The 16,776-nt window shown below is 39.8% G+C and overlaps 1 protein-coding gene across 4 annotated transcripts in view; it reads right to left on the reverse strand.

Annotated features, from left to right (window-relative positions):
* The window catches only part of sptan1 (spectrin alpha, non-erythrocytic 1), a 34,214-nt gene extending 17,581 nt beyond the window's left edge, over nt 1-16,633 (reverse strand). For 3 of the 4 annotated variants that reach the window (XM_066645100.1, XM_066645099.1, XM_066645098.1), the window contains exons 1-19: nt 16,519-16,633; nt 7,052-7,291; nt 6,063-6,188; nt 5,468-5,608; nt 4,926-5,206; nt 4,540-4,684; nt 3,777-3,931; nt 3,497-3,632; nt 3,260-3,361; nt 3,005-3,142; nt 2,603-2,713; nt 2,386-2,463; nt 2,111-2,266; nt 1,818-2,022; nt 1,407-1,588; nt 1,031-1,274; nt 820-942; nt 443-660; nt 31-123 (exon numbers count right to left, since the gene is read on the reverse strand). In XM_066645100.1, the coding sequence (XP_066501197.1) occupies nt 31-123; nt 443-660; nt 820-942; nt 1,031-1,274; nt 1,407-1,588; nt 1,818-2,022; nt 2,111-2,266; nt 2,386-2,463; nt 2,603-2,713; nt 3,005-3,142; nt 3,260-3,361; nt 3,497-3,632; nt 3,777-3,931; nt 4,540-4,684; nt 4,926-5,206; nt 5,468-5,608; nt 6,063-6,188; nt 7,052-7,288 (2,871 nt within the window). In that variant the 5' untranslated portion in view covers nt 7,289-7,291; nt 16,519-16,633. Of the gene's footprint in view, nt 1-30; nt 124-442; nt 661-819; nt 943-1,030; nt 1,275-1,406; nt 1,589-1,817; nt 2,023-2,110; nt 2,267-2,385; nt 2,464-2,602; nt 2,714-3,004; nt 3,143-3,259; nt 3,362-3,496; nt 3,633-3,776; nt 3,932-4,539; nt 4,685-4,925; nt 5,207-5,467; nt 5,609-6,062; nt 6,189-7,051; nt 7,292-16,518 lie in introns of those variants that run through there. The other variant, XM_066645097.1, reaches the window with a different exon arrangement.
* Between the last annotated feature and the right edge of the window lie 143 nt (nt 16,634-16,776).

Below are 16,776 nucleotides of genomic sequence, written 5' to 3' on the forward strand. Positions count from 1 at the left end.
TCATCAAATGCAGTAGAAATTAAGACTCACTCGGCAAGCCTGAGCCTGTTCCTTCAGGGCTTGGATGCTGCTGCCATAGGCGCTCAAGTCAGACATCAGTGCCTCGTGCTTCTTCAGCAGTGCCTGGGGAACAAAACTGTTTATCAGTATATAGCTCATGTACAGACAAATGAACATAGTCTAGCTTTTTAAAAGCCGTAATGGGTCAATATTACAAGCAAACAATATTTATGAAATTTATTAAAACATTTATTTAATTTAAAGTTGGCCCAACACATTGAATGACCATGTTTAAATATGTTTGATATAGAGTTTCTGATGGATCTAATCCACTAGTTGCTCTTTGATAAAGTATTGTGAGGAGCATTGAGAAAATTACTAATTTTGGTTTAGAATCAACTAGACCATGCAGTAACTGTCAATTGTACATTTATACACTCACCTCAGCAGAGTCCTCATCTTTGCCATAATCAGTGCTGCCTACGATGGGCTCCTTCTCACGCATCCAAGACTCAGCCTCGTTGGCATCTGCAAAGTACTGCTGGGCTTGAAGGGAGTCCTCCAGGTCTTGCCTGCGCTGAGCTGCCTTACCCTTCAGAGTGTCCCAGCGATTGTTAAGTTCTCCCAGCTTAGCCTTCACATCCTCACTGGCAAAGTGGCCTGCAAGAGAGAGACACAAATCATTACTAAAGAAAAACTTAAAGCTGGTTTTCACATATCTCATTAACACATCGCATATGGCATATGATTTTATTTCTTTTGCAGAACATTAAAATGGCATTTGCCATTTGGGGGGGGGTAAATAAATAAATCCCATACCCTCATCCACCATGGCCTCGCCCTTCTGAGTCACTGCCTTGATGCGTGGCTCATGACCTGTGATTTCAGCCTGCAAGGCCTGGTGCTTCTTCAGCAGGTTCTGCACCCCAATCAAGTCTTTGCCTATACCAGGAAAAGAGGAAGAATTTAGGACAGACAGAAAAAAAAGACTGCAGCAATTGATCAGCTGCCACCTGAATGGTTAACTGACCCCTGTTGGTAGAAGCAGCAATGGGTTCCTTCTCTCTGATCCAGGTCTCTTCATCCTCAACGTCACGGAAGAGCTGCTGCAGCCGGAGAGAGTCAGACAGCTTCTGTTTTCGGGCAGCCATTGGCTCTTTCAAAGCCTCATAGCGGGCAACAAGGGCCTCCTGCTTCTTCCTGATGTTATCAGCATCAAAGTGACCAGCCTCCTGAAACTGCCTAGCCTGAATGGTAATGCCGTCAATGCGGTCCTATTGAGAACAGAAAGAGGTACAAACAATATCATAATCTGGTACTGAATTAAAAAGGGCCACCTAAATTTTTACCAACTCTATAATACAATCAAATTTAAGATGTCAATTTTATGAATATGCATAAAATACCTGATGGGCAGCAACGTCAGCCTCCAGCAAAGCATGTTTCTTCTGCAAGTTCTGAACACTGGTCAGGTCCTTCCCAAAATCATCAGAAGCCAGGTGACCTTCCACTTCGTAAAGCCAGAGCTCAATGTCCTCCACATTGCGGTTGAACTGCTGCTGTTGGTTGGCTTCACGCAGCTTAATGCCTGATAAAAAGGAACTGTGAGGCTGCTGGACCATGTATGCACTTCTAATAATGTCACAGTCCATAAGTTGCTGACAATGTAATACCCAAATGTAAACTATATCAGAAAATAATAGCCTTTATCTGGCTTTTTAATAAGCTTGCCTCTGTGTACTTTGATTCTTTAAAAAGGATGCATATATAATGCCTAAACTTGCTGAGCAAATGTAGAGTTCACTGAATAGCATTACCTTTGAGCTCAGTGGCTTCTAGAAGTTTCTTCCACTGGGAGCTGACCTCTTCCATACGTGTAGCCACCTCACCGGAGGCGTAGTGTTTCCCATCAATCAGCTCCTGGCCAGATTTCTGCAGTGCATCAATGCGGCTTTGGTTGGCAGAGAGCTCCGCCTCAAAAGCCTGGTGTTTCTGCACTTTACCCTGCAGGTTGGAGGGGTCCTGTGTATACAGAAAATATATTAAATTTAAGTGAGAGCAAAAAAGGGAAACAAAATGCTACAATAGCGACAATTAGTAATAGACTAACCTTGTATGCCTCATCCGTTGCAGTCTTCATCTTCTCATTGATCCAACTCTTCAGCTCATCAGAGTCACGGAAAAACTGCTGCAGATGGAAAGAGTCCTCCAGTGCAGCACGGCGAGACTGAGCGCGATCATGGAGGGCATTACGTCTACTCAGCAACTGAAAAACACAGATTCACTCTGTTTACAAAGTAGCTCCAATGACACAGCACCACTGTCAGCGTATAGCAGAGGAAACTGCCAGTTGGGTATATTTCTGGGACATTGCGGAATACTTACTGCATCTCTGCGGGTGGCAACATCCTCCTTGGCATAGTGGTTGTTCTGGATCAGTTTAGTTGCAAATTCATCCAAAGCCTAAGCAATATAAATAATACAGGTACATCATAAGGAGAACAAAACTTCACATTTTTTGCAATTAGAAGATAAAGTCTGATTTAAATTGAAGACAAGTAAATGATAAAGAACCAACGGCATAAAAAGTGATTTATCTTACAGTGATTTTCTCCTCTTGGGCACTGAGAGATTTCTCAAAGTCTTCATGTTTCTTCAGCAGAGCCTCCACACTATCCAAGGAATCACCCAGGTCCTCATTCAGGAGGAATGCCTTAGAAACCAGGATTAAATTACTTATAAAATAATGCCATATTGCTATATAATTTTTGAGGATATAACTTAAGCATCACAATGTTTGATATTCTGAGGTTTGATCAAATATGTCACAATTATTTATAACTATTAATATAATCTGAATTAGCCCAGCCTAATCCTGCATTCTATATTTATGTCCTTTACATACTATAACCAGCCATTATGCCCACTCCTACATAAATTAACATTTACAAAAAACATAAGTTGACAGTCAGGCTTAAATGGCAAAATAATTTGAAAAACATACCTCTTGTTTGCTCATCCAGTTGTCAACCTGCTCTGTGTCCCTGTAGAAAAGCTGCAAGTCCATGCACTGCTCATATTGCTGCCTACGCAGCTCCCAGAGCTCCAACAGAGACTCCTTCTCATCAGCAAGAATACCCAGCTGCAGCCAAAACAAACAACAACAAAAAAAAACGTTAACAATGCATTGCCCTGAAGGTACTGTAGTTTTAATGTGAGACACTATAGAGTTCACCTACAGACAGGGTGCATTTCCTACCTTCTCCTTCACCTCCTCTGAGGCATAGTGTCCAGTATTCAGGAGGGCCTGGCCAGCCTCATCCGTAGCTTTGAAGCTGTCTTCATGGGCATCAATCTCACCCTGTAGCAAGGATAATGTTAAACATCTAAAAATTCTGTTCTTTCAAGCTTTATAAATAAAATACCTATCTAATAAGCTAATTATTACAAAGTCTGGGTTTTATCTCTGATCAAGTTGAGAGGAGTGGTGGCTAACCTTGTGCTCCTGGTGGCGGTCGAGCAGAGCTTCAGCTCCTGCCACATCATTGGCCAGCTCGTCAGCATTGATCAGAGCCTTCATCTCAGTTACCCAGCTGGTAAGGTCTCGGAAATCTGCTGTAAATCGCTGCAGCCTGGAGAACATGACACAACCTTTGATCAAGACCCATCACTGAGTTTAGATTATGGGTTACATCATAAGGTTAAACACTAATGCAAACATTACAAAAGAAGGAAACACAGTGAAAGAAAAATGAGCTCAGTTTAAATGTGCAGACCTATAGGAGTCATTGAGGTGAGCGTGGCGCTCTGCAGCCAGTGTGCGGATTTGCTCCCAGTTTGTGATGAGCTCGTCTCTCTTCAGGTGGATCTGAGAGGCATTCTGAGGGTGGGTCTGCTGCAGACGCTCTGCTTCACCACCCAGAGTGTTGACCTGAGCAAAGAATAATAGAGAATGATACATCTACAGATATGGCTAGGGCTGTTAACTAAAACATATGGATTTGTAAAAAGATTTGTAAGCATTTGTAAAAAGACATAGTAAAGTCAATATCAAGCCCCAACAAAACATAAAATTAATAATGATGTAATAGTTTGGTAATGGCTATGGTTAATTGTGATTATAATGGTTAATTATTCATCAAAAAAATTACACCATGTGAATGATTAACCTTTTACTTTACATTTTTAAAACATTAAAAAAATGAATTGCAGAAATTCGATTAATAGTTCCTTGCTATTTGTTTGTTAGTAACCATTTTGTTATTTAATACTGAAAAACATAAATAGAAATTGTTCACTAAGATTGCAGAAAAATTACATTTTCATTTACAAAATCAACAAAACACAACTAAGAGTATTCAAACTTCTGCATGGCTCAGTAATTTGTATCACATGTTACACTTAAGACAATCGTTTAAAAATGTAAGCATTTGAAAGGTAGAACTTAATCCACAAGGAACGAAACTGAACAAATATGCTTTTGTGGTTGAAAATGTATGGATAATGGTCCATACTGTCAGAGAATGCCATTAAACTGACCTTGTCCTCCAGAGCTGCCAGATCTCTCTCCAGTCCTTCGTGTTTGCGCAGCAGAGCCTGAACGCTGGCCAGGTCACGGCCAAAGTCATCTGAGGCCATGAGTTGCTCCTTCTCCTTGATCCAGCTGATGGTTTCATCCACATCCCTACACGTCAAAAACGTAGATTCATGTCACTGAAGAAAATGATCTACAGTACTCATTGCCACTGTATTTTATTAATTTCTATACATTTTAAATTGGATTTAGGATTCTATTTAATTAACACATTCAAAGTATTAATTTAATTAGATTTCGTTTCATTTTTTGTTTTGTATACTACAAAGAACAGGACAATATATTCCAACATATCACACCAGTAATAAATACACAAATAACATATTCTTACCTGTTGAAGCGCTGCACTTCAGCAGCTCCAAACAACTTTCCCTGTCTTTGCTGGGCCAGCCCTTTCAGCCTCTGCCAGGCTGCATTCACCTCCTCTTGCTTTTTCAGGATGAGCTCAGCTTCAGGGTGATTCTCCTGGGTTAGTTTAGCTGCAGCCTGGTTCACTTCGTTCACACGCTCCTCGTGGGCTGCCAAATCTGTCTGGAACTCTTCAAATTTCTTTTGCAGCACTTCCACATGCTCCAGATCTTGTCCCAGCTCCTCTGAGGTGACAATAGCTTCCTGCAGAAAGAACACATATTGTGTGTTACAAAACTTTTGAAATAAATCAGAATAAGAATTATTCTTTTTTTGTCAGGTACATTACGCAGAAACTAATATTTTCTATATTTTTACAATAATATTGTATTATAGAACACTTCTTAGTGCTTAGATCACAATAGCACTCGAAATGTTTACATTTCAAAAATATGAAAACAGGGTATGTCTGCAGTAAATAAGACTTAATCAGTGAGAAGGGTGCCATGTTTCATGATATTTGACCTTGTCTGTGATCCAGTCCAGGGCATCCTCACACTCCCGCAGGTACTGCACCAGTTTCTTGGCCTGCAGCAGACGGACTCCTTTTTCCTTGGTCTTCTGAAGGAGCAGGTCCCACAGACGATGCAGCTCCTCCAAACGAGTCTGTAATCAGCAAACAGAGAACATCAGTTGCAATACTAGACTCATCCTGATTGCATGAGAGAAAAATGGGGTGAAATATAAGGGTCTCCAGCACAGGTTTCGAGTTAAACAGAGCTATTATGAAAATGTCCAGTGAATAAACCTAATAAATGCCACTGCACACAGTTCAAGTCAGAAAGGTTCAATGAAGCAAAAGTAAGAAGTAAGAACATTTCACCAAAATCTAAGAAAGCACAGCACCCAGTCACCTACTTGAATATAATTTCCATAATTGACACTTTTAACAATTGGTCTCTGAGCAGTCCGGTAAGGCGTGAAGGACTGAGTCAAAGATGAGAATGGTTAATACGAGGCATTTTATTACTTTACGTTTCAAATAAACATCCACAAATAATTTAATAACCATCTCTGCCTTTGAATTAGATTCATTTGTAATTTGAAAGAGAGCTCTTACGCGGATGGTCTCAGATGCAAAGTGGCTCTCAGAGATCATGAGATTGCCAGTCTCGTCCAGTTTGACGATAGCGCCAGAGTTGGCCTGTACCTCAGCTTCAAAGGCTTGGTGTTTCTGAAGCTTTCCCTGTGGAGACAGAAACATTAGATAAGCCCAAGGAAATTAAACGAGAAGAAAGTTTCACATACTGTGTTGACACAAACCACTGATGCTCTTTTTGTAATAAGCAAGTTCATTTAAAGTAAACAGAATATGTTTTAAGTAATCTATATGAATTAATAAGTCTCATTTAATTGTTTTGCCTGTGGGTTCAATCTCTTGACAATTTATTGTGTAATAATATAACTCAAGAACTTTGATCAGCGTGAATATCAAATATGAGTGATCAAAGGGCAAAGGTTAATATGCTTTCCTGATGATGTACTTTACAGTATGGAAATACCTTTCCAGTTCCAACTTGTACAGCTCCGCAGATCAATAAAAATCATATTGAGGCTATTGTAAAAAAAAAAAAAAAAAATTTCTAGTCTGTTTTATGACATGATCTGAAAATGCCAGCTACGCTTTCACACTGTGCACTTCATGTTGAATGAAACAAAAAAAGGGCTCTAAAATATACATATAAATTCTTGTTTTCCTTTGTCATTTAAAGATAACATTTTGAACCTGCAAGTAATTCTTGACACCCACGATATACAAGCAATTTTTAAACAAATATATTCTTATAACAAAATGAAATTACCTGAGCCTTGTCTAAAGCAATTTACCAACTGAAACTGTTAAATGTGACAAATTGTGCTGTTAATGAAATTATCTTTGGCTTCGCAACTAATGTATGCTCTAATAAACCTGCACTAGGGTTGTGTGCAACAAATACATTTATCTGTAGCAGAATCACTGTAATGGATGATTTTCAGCTGACGTATTGTGCAGTGAAACAGCAATTAATCACTTTAGAGTTGGATGGAGTTGTATATGAAAAGACACACCTGCAGGTTGGTGGGGTCCTTGTAATTCTCATCAGAGGCGATTTGCAGCTTCTCCTGGATCCATTTCTCCAACTCATCTGCATCACGGCGGAAAAACTGGAAGCGGTAGGAGTCCTCAAGTTTCTGTCTGCGCACGGACGACAACTCCTTGAAACGGCGGTAGCGGTCCAGGACTTGCTGCCGCCGTTCCTGGATGTCATCGGCCGTTTCCAGAACTTTCACTCCACTTGTATCCATCTTCTACAACACACAGAGATAGAAGATTGGTTGCACGCATCACAACTTCAGGACATTTCCTTTTAAAAAGCCAGCCAAGTTAAAATCTTAACAAAAGTCTAGAAACCAGATTTTAAATTTCTTTAAAAAAAAGAAACAAGCTTTCAAAGAAATCAGAGAGTATTTACACAAAGATTCAGACATTTACCTTATGATGCAGCTATAATTTCTTTCATTCATTACTTTTAACAAGATGGAGTTTAACAGCATGCAGACATGTCGTGACTAGAGAGACATGACTGTCCTGAACAACAGCTGAGCACACGAGGGGGCCAGCGGAAATTCCTCATGTCCCTGAACAAACAGGCACAAAGAGAGTGCTGCCGTCAGCCCCCTGTGAACTAACCCCACAGTCCACCCCCACTGACAGCCCCTGGATACCCACACTAAAACCCCCTGAGAACACTACACCAGGCTCCACCTAAGTGGAGCACTAGGGTCAGGTAATGAATGTATATGTAATTTATTTAAGCAACAGAAAGACCACACCCTTGTTGCAGTGACCATTACTGGTAAACCAGATATTGGCACCTGCCAGAGCCAGGCTTACTGGATTGTTGGGCATAGAGGAAACATTGAAAACTATTTCTGAAGGAATGGCACAGATGTCAGGGTGATGGAGAGAATAGTCTTATCTCTGACTAGCTGGGAACTGCAGAGCTCAGCAAGTGATTCTTTCAGATGTTTTCAGTGAGAACAGTTGTGGCCACTGCAGTGTACAGTATTTCAGCCTTTTTCATTTTGGTCATAGGTTTTATATTCCTTTAGGTTCATATACCTTATTTTTAGCCTGTTCTGAATAACTAGCTTTTACAAGTTACAGGGAATTAAGTTATATAGTCACACAATGTTTTAAATATGCTTTATAAAAAAAAAGCTGTTTTTGAATAAGCGGTGCTGAAAATGAACTCTATTCAGTGATTATAAGCAGTCATGTGACTGCTATTCCAAGCCCAAGGTCAATGGCCCAAGGCAGAAAGCAAGGGAATGTTTTGAACAATAAAAAGAATGGCAGGCTCCAGAATGGCCTAAATCAATACAGTTCTTTGTTGCTCTAGTCAGTAATGTAGGGGGATGGGGCGAGTAATAAATATGAGAAAAAGAGGAGGTGCTGGAAAAAGACAGAAAATGAGGAGACTTTTCATGATGCTATTAGAACTATAAATTATTGAGAGTGCAGCAGAGAGTATGACAAACAGAGACAGTAAGCAAGAGATACGGAGTGAGCTTCCATGACAGAGATATTGGCCTGGTCAGCAGCCGTGACAAACAGCTTCCAGTATAAACTCAAGGACAGTTCAGGGAAACTGCTAGAGTGTAATTGAGAAAAGTGTGAGCATTAAGACAAGGCAGATATTAGGGTATCAGTGCACACCAGCGTCTGCCAATGAGAGACTAATTGTCTGAAACTGTGTATTACATACATCTGCCACAAATACTTTGTTAAAACTGACATAAAGAAAATGTTCTGTGAATTATAACAATTACCTCTGCTATAGAGAACCATTTCAAAAGGGTTTAAAGAAGCATGCACAACTAAGTTATAGAATAAATGTTTAACCATGAAAAGAACCACTTGAAAATACTGAAATTTTTCTGAGCTGCCACAGTGTTAAAAATGAGGCACTGCTGGTTGGACATTATTATGGTATTACTACTATTAGCCAACAGCTATGACCCCCTCCAATGAGCATTACAGCATAAACAATAAAGCCTAAAACCAAGCCACCCTAAACACCCAGATGTGAACAGGGTCAGAAATGTGCATTAGCCTAAAAGTGTTGAGAGATTACGCTCTTTGAACTGACCCACCTTATTGCTGCCCAGATGGGCTATAAGAGACCTGCCCCCTCCCCCAAGCCTGCCTGCCCCTTCAGTCACCAATTCACTGTCTGCTTAAATCAGCTGGAGGACTTAGCGCAGCTTCGACCGGATTCAGCCTGATAACTCTCGGTTGGGATAAAGATCAGGGCCATGGTCAGGATCATGCATGACATTGTACAGCGATCCTTTTTAAAGAGTGTGGTCTGCTATTGCCACAAAGCATTTAACAGCTTTTAGCCTTGCGCTGTCAGAAAGGACTCATACCAAACATGAATGAGCTGACATAACATTACAACAAAAAGGCATGACGCTGCATATTTCACAGCCGCCCAAAAGAGACCACACCCCAGTGTGAGTCAGCTGACCTCAGGGTCTTCAATTCAGCCCATTACAAATAGTATCAGAGATTAAATAATTTCAAAATTTGTTTCTAACAGTCAGATGAAAGATACACACCCAGCGAAGACTAATGAATGAAAATGCTTAATATTTGGAAAGAACTCACCAAAACAAGAACGTTATTCCTGCGCCAAGGCTCTAATATACTGCAGCCGTAGTAAGAGATAGAGCCTTTAGCAGTGTGTGCAGTAGAGATAACACCAACGCACACTTTCTCCTACGCATTTGCTCTGTTCTCCCCCCTCCTACTCCAGCTCACTCTGGCTCTCCTTCAACATTATTAGCGCTCCACACTGCAGCTCTGGAATATTCTCCTTCCTCTCCTCTCTCCCATACACTCTGTCAATGAACAGCATTCTTGGATAGCCCTCTCACATTCCAACCACATGATGACAAAGTCAAAGTCCAGGCTCACACCCTCAAACCGCTCAGTGGCCAGACGGAATAGCGGCTGTTACCAAGAACTACATGGTAGTGCCTGTCATTACAAAGATTAAAACACGTACTATTTTGTGTGTGCATTCTGAGGTTTTACCTACATCAGTCAGCTTTACTCAACTACAGCGAAACCATGTCTGTGAATTAGCTAAAATCCGATATAAACAATTCCTTAAAAAATATTTAGATAATTTATCAAACCAAGAATCAGAAACACAAACGTAGATTTCATCTCAACTGGGTCAATCTGTCATTTTTAGAGCTGCTGACTATATCCTAGCCCTCTAGATAATCACATCTGTCTTACAGACATGCCTCCTATTCCCAACCTGACCTGATAACGAGGCTGTCATTTCAAAGACATTCAAACTAATCTCACAGAGAGGAGCTGAGATATTTATAAACCCCAGTGTGACTGCTGCACAAATATGTTAAGTAGAGCAAGGAGACAATGTGTGTATGGGGAAGATTTGATGGATTAAATATATATTGACATAATCAAGTTAATTAAATGGCAAAACTATATGAACACGATACTTAATGTCATATACATACCACTAATGAACAGCAAAATGGTGGTCTATGATTTTAAGCAGCTTCAATGAATAATACTATGTAAAAAGCTTAAGAGGAATCAGGAATATGGATTGTAGCTCCAAATATGCAACCAGAAATTAATAATTTTTATTCGACAGATCTTTTTTTGCAATATGTAAGGAACTCAAGAGCATTCTGCCTATTTCTGAATGCCATAGGCACACCTAACTTCATCAGTAACTGAAGAATAAACCTAAATACACCGGAACACAATACATCTTGATAACGTATACATATTGCCCACCCTAGTGTTAATCACAGACAGACAAATTTACATTTTCACAGGTAGCTCATGTCTCTCTTTGTAAAGAGTTAATGCAAAAAACTGTCACCACTTCCAATAAATCATTATAGGCCTAGAAGGTGATTGATATTTTGTTCTATAGGACTCCTTAACGTGGCCCCCTAATAACGTTATATGATGCCCCACTTTTAGCAAGACAAAACGCACCAGAAATAGGGAGCACTGCTCCCACAGGGAAATCAGCATCAGTGGGAAACAAGCTCAGTTCATGTTCATAACCATTCAAGTTTCCATAGAAACACATCTGTTACTGAAGGCCAAGAGACAGATATGGAGAACACAAGCCAGATTAATGTCCAGGAAACGGGTGGGCTGTGTCCAAGCTCTCCAGCTGGGCACAGTTCAACTATAATATGAGGCAAAAAGGCCTGAAGAATGAGGCAGTGAGGCCATTTTTTTTTCTCAGTGATGTTCATACAAAGAGCAAAAGACTTACATTTTCCACAGATCTGTATTGTATATAAAGCCACAGCATATTATGGCTCTCTCACATTGTTCTTCTATTAAATAACAGTCCTTGGGAATTTTAGATGCATGAAAACAACTGAAGTGAAGCACTTTCTTAGGCGAGGCTCACTCCATGAAGTATTCATGGTTGCAGTATCCTACTGCAAGAACCACAGAGTAAGGAAAGAAGACAATAACTTATTCATCATTCCACACTCACATCTAAATACACACCATCAAACTCAGGATTAAATCAAAACAACTGGCAAAGATCAGTATAGAGTTAAACTGCACCAGTGGATGTCTGATTTAATCCATTCCCACACACTGTAAAATCAAGCAGAAACACCCACACGCCATGCACAACTGAGGCCTGGAGAGATTTAATAATATGCATGCATAAAATCTCAGTTATCAAAATGGCAGCCATACCTACCTTTTAAAATTCCTACTCAAAATTAAGCATCCAGTAATTCATAATCTACAACTACAAAAACAATCAACCTCAGTCTGTCTATGCCTAGCTGGTGAGTGCGTTTTCTCAGGGTTAGCCCAAGCTTCTCAAAGCTATATATGAGCCTCAAGAGGTATGACTAGGCAAAAACATCAGAGAGAAGAAGAACAGCCATCCGTGACTGCGTGTCCCTCCATCTCTCTGGCTCTGGCTGCAGTGCAGGCAGACAGACGCATCACCGCTGCAGTGGTAAGGCCGTATGGGGAGGCAGCCAAGTCACTGCCCTGCCCAATGCGATTTCTCAGCAAGAAAATCTTCAGGAAGAAAAACATCAGCAGAGAGGAATGAGCACACGCTCGGCTCCTTCCTTCCTGATCTCAACATTCCAGAAACAATGCAGTATTCTACAGATCCACACCGTTTAAAAGGAGTGTCACCACTGCAAACCATTCCAAACAAACACACGCATACTAATACACACTTTACCTTAAGTTTGGGTTTAATAAACTTGGACATGGTAACAGGAACCTGAGTTGGTTACAGGGCACAAGATTAAAGATTAAGTTTTTAGTTAAACACTGAAGCATTCAAAATTTACAGTCAGTTAACCTATCCATTTATAACAGGTAAAGCCACTGTTGTGAGGTTAGAAAGGTGCAATAGAACATTTACAGAAATTTCATATTTAAATTTCCAGTTTAAAATGCTATGCCACCGAGAGGGGCAATGTTCTTCATGCCAGTCATCAGTAAGCAGGTAGAGGTGACAAAAAGCTAGCCAAAATGCTAACACTACATTGATTACACAGCAAACAACTATGCTCAGTTGTACTGTTTCACAGAAGCAACTAAACACAACTGAAGTTACTAATGTATATTCGAGTAGTTAGCTAACATTTCTCATTATTTTATTTCATATTTTGACCTATGTAACATTTTTCAACCTCACAAAAGTCACTTGTCATTTGTGCGTACTGCATGGATAGGTCACTGAACAACAAAACAAGAAGAAAATCCTATAGCATCATTGACACAGACACACTTCAATTCACAGGGTTAAACAAGCTCCACACAAAATGTTTCACTCTTATGTGTGTTTATGAAAAAGTGTGTGTGAATAGCTGCCTGACACTACACATAACATGCAACACATTACACAATGTCAGTGCAAAAACAAAACAGATCAGGGAGTCTCATTATTCCTGAGCTCGAAGCACACCATTATTGAATTGGGTTACAGGGGGATGTAACAGGAAACCACAGCAGATCATGACACTTCACCAGGATCCTTTTATCGCTTTCTTAATAAGATGAAGGTACTCTGCAAATACTTCTCTGTTTAAATCTTGATGTTACTACTCTGTGCAACACTAAACTTACTAGATATAGTAAGTTACAGAATGCTGTTTTTGTGGGCTTTGATTACACACCATTCAAAACATATCCACATCATACAGCGTGGTAATTATTATTTACATATTCTGTTCACTGAACTTTGCCAATACATACTATCTTGTAAATGAGTGACTAAGTTAATTGTCGGTTTCTGTGAAATTGTATTCCACCTAATACAAATGATGTCCACAGGGTTGGGGTGATGGGACACCCTTGAATACATTGGCGATTAAAATTAATCCCTCAACATCAGCACCTGACCTGACTCACAGAAATATTACATGAGATGAGTAGACTCTCCAAGTAAATCTTATCACAACAAAGTGTTACACATTGCCTACACAACCTTAATATTAGAAGAAAAATTTAGACAAACAGATACGTACAAATATTTGGCCATTAAGAATATGGTACATAAGTGACTGAAAAAAACTGAACTAGAAAAAAAAGATTGGTCTGCACTGAGTTTGATTATTTGAGTACCAATCAGTTTCTCCCCTCTGACAATTTCTTGCAACAGATATTGCTTCCCTCAGGCAACGTTAAGAAAGATTTTCATGATGAGGTTGTTAGGGTGTGCACTTACATAAGCTAGAGAGAATGCACAGCTGCACATGAGGAAATAGCATCATCCCAAGGGGCGCTGAGGAGGACCCTGCATTCTACAGCTTCGATTATAAGAACCACACCCATTTTAAGAGTTTTTCAGACTTTCGTGTACGTTACATCAGCTGGACAGGAAAAGGAAAAGGGAGGAGAGGACTGTTCACAGTATACAGGCTACATTAGACAACTATCTGAAGCACTGTGCAAAATCCATAGTAGCAACTGGTACAAAAATATAAATGTTTGGCAGAAGAGGTGTAATCCATAACATACTGCCTACTGTCCTTCTCCACCAGGGCCCCACATCTGAGAATAGGCATGATTTAATTAGTGACTGAGATTAAAGGCATCACAAGTGGACAGCAAGCAAGAACACTGTATGACTGCAAATGCCCTCTCATTCATGCTCTTCTAGTGTACAGATCACAAGTTCTGCATGCTAATGGATAGCCACAAAAACATTCTTCTCTTTCATTCATTAGATGCAGTGATGCAGCTATTAGTTATGCTAAGTGGACTAGTCAAAGTGTCAGCAAATGGCACAGCATCTGTTGGAGGAATCAAATTTCAGACCCTCAAAGAATGTTAACTTAATGCCCTGGTAAAGGTAAAAATGAGTTGGGACTGACTCTTAAAAATCTGAGCCAGATCATAAAATTATGTATGGAATGCTGTTAGGCAACAATACAAACAGCTGTTCACACCCACCATCAGGTCATTATTGTTTCTGTTTTAAGGCAAACATTGCTTTTTATCCACAGCCAAATTCTGTTAGTGCACATTTATGCCACTCATATGTTTATTTGTCATTTTTACATTGGGGAGAGGTATATAAGGCAATAACGTATAAACAGCAATTAAAATGTAAATATTAAAAGACAAATACAAGTATCATTGTTTAAGAATAACAATATAAACAATACAGCATATGTTCAGTATAGAGATTCAAATGTGATCTATTCTATTACATAATACTATAGTCTTATTCGGATCTGCATATTGTAATAATTAATTACTTTAGTGAAATATGTCAAAAATGATATATTTCATTGTAAGTATGAAGAAAAGTTAAATATTTTAACAAGTCTAGAAATAACTAAAAAAAAAATACTTTAAACACTAAATAAAAAGACTTTCCTTTTTATTCTTAAATGTAACCAACGGCTAAAAATAATAACTGATATCTGACAGCTCTTTGGCACTTCAGCTACGTGCTTTTTCTCAGCGTGGTGAGGAATGTCGTCGTTCCCCCGCCCCCACAACACCCCCTGAATTTGCACCAGTTCAAGTAGCAAATGTCCAATACGCCTTATCCTCGAATTGGTGAACTACAACGCTCATACATTTGATACCGAACGTCCAAACGGACAAAGCCTGAATGGTGATTTGAAAACCGTCTTCATTCATTCAGAGAGAAGAGCTGGGCGGTTCCAACAATGGCCGAAAACATGGGCTCCGTATCAAATGTCTCCCTTTATCCTAGATAGTGCACAATGTTGACTTATCAAACTACGGGTTTCACACCGAATGTTTTTTTAAAAAGTCGTGGAGCTACAGGATTTTAAAAAAAAGGTTTTTTATTCAACACCCAGTGTACTATTTTAATGTAGGAGCCGTCGTTTGATTACCTACTTAGTGCACTACATAGGGAGTAGGGAGCCATTTAATATTCAGCCCTAGACGTGCCCTCGGACAGAAAAAGACATTTTGAATGCCCAGGTTGTTCAGCAAATAATGGGAAATACGACTATAGTGTCATGTAAACCGCTTGTCAGATGTATTCTGCAAATACATATATTTAATACAGCGCCAGAGCGACCAAAGAGGTGGAGCTGTTTGTTCATCTAGCCGCCCAGATGGTAAAAGCGCTAACACGGGTAGCCTGCATAGCTCGGTGTCGATTCCGAAAAAAGCATCAAACATCTGATTCAAGTCATTTATGAATCAATAGTTAACTCATCACCTTTGTATATTATTCCAGGCATTGTGAGAGAGTCGCCTGTTATTGTCTAGTCTGATAATACATTTTCTCACACATAAGACCAGCTGAACTGGCATTATATTTTGAACTCGATATTACTGTTCGGAATCGGATCTTTGACTAATCACCATCACTTGGAATCGAATTCAGAATCGACTCCACATTCTGTAAATGACCAGTCCCAGTTGCCTGCATTCTTGACGATAGAAAAGCGGATAAAAGGAACTGAAATGTATAGTTCGATGATGAAATGGGCTTATTATTTCAGGTTTTGCAAAATTTAAGGTGAAACAGAAAGTTCGTTGCCAGCTTTAACCTCTTACTGAAGGTCTACACTAAATGGCAGTTAGAAAAATGTTAGTGACGCCCCCATTTACAGAATCGCATATGATAACAGAAACGTTAACATTAATTTGACCTGAAAGAGATGTGCTTAATTAAAGATAGCTTATCCGTTAACCTGGTTACGTTACCAAATCGACAAATATATCTCATGGTAGTAAATGTATAATGTGTACAAAAACACTGCTTTGACAGCTGCAGAAAGCAAGAAACGGATCGGAGCTAGAGGTAAGAACGAGTAACCATTACACTGAGAGTTGACTGGGCCCCCATTCGCAAATGCGGCGAGACAGAACAGTTTTAAGCCTTATTCAGTACAAGTGATTAAACCAGAAGACACAAAATTGGGTTTAAACAGTTTGTATATAATTTCAGTATCGCATGCGCCGCGATGGAGCCTCTTACCTTTGTAAAATAAGGTACAGAGCTGTGTTTTTCTGGACTGGATCAAGGCGGGACGCAGCCTCTCTCTGTGCAGTAACGATCTCTCTTTCGAGCTCAAGCGACCAACAGACAGGCCCTCACAGTCACTGACGTCATGCTCCGCAGCAACCTGCCGAATGTTTCCGAACACTGCCGAAACTAGGCCGAACTCCAGTTGACTGCTAATTGGCTGAGCAATCTCGTCGTAGATTCAACCCATAAAAACACATATCTCATATT

The sequence above is a fragment of the Hoplias malabaricus genome, chromosome 15, assembly GCF_029633855.1.
Source record: "Hoplias malabaricus isolate fHopMal1 chromosome 15, fHopMal1.hap1, whole genome shotgun sequence".
NCBI lineage: Eukaryota > Metazoa > Chordata > Actinopteri > Characiformes > Erythrinidae > Hoplias > Hoplias malabaricus.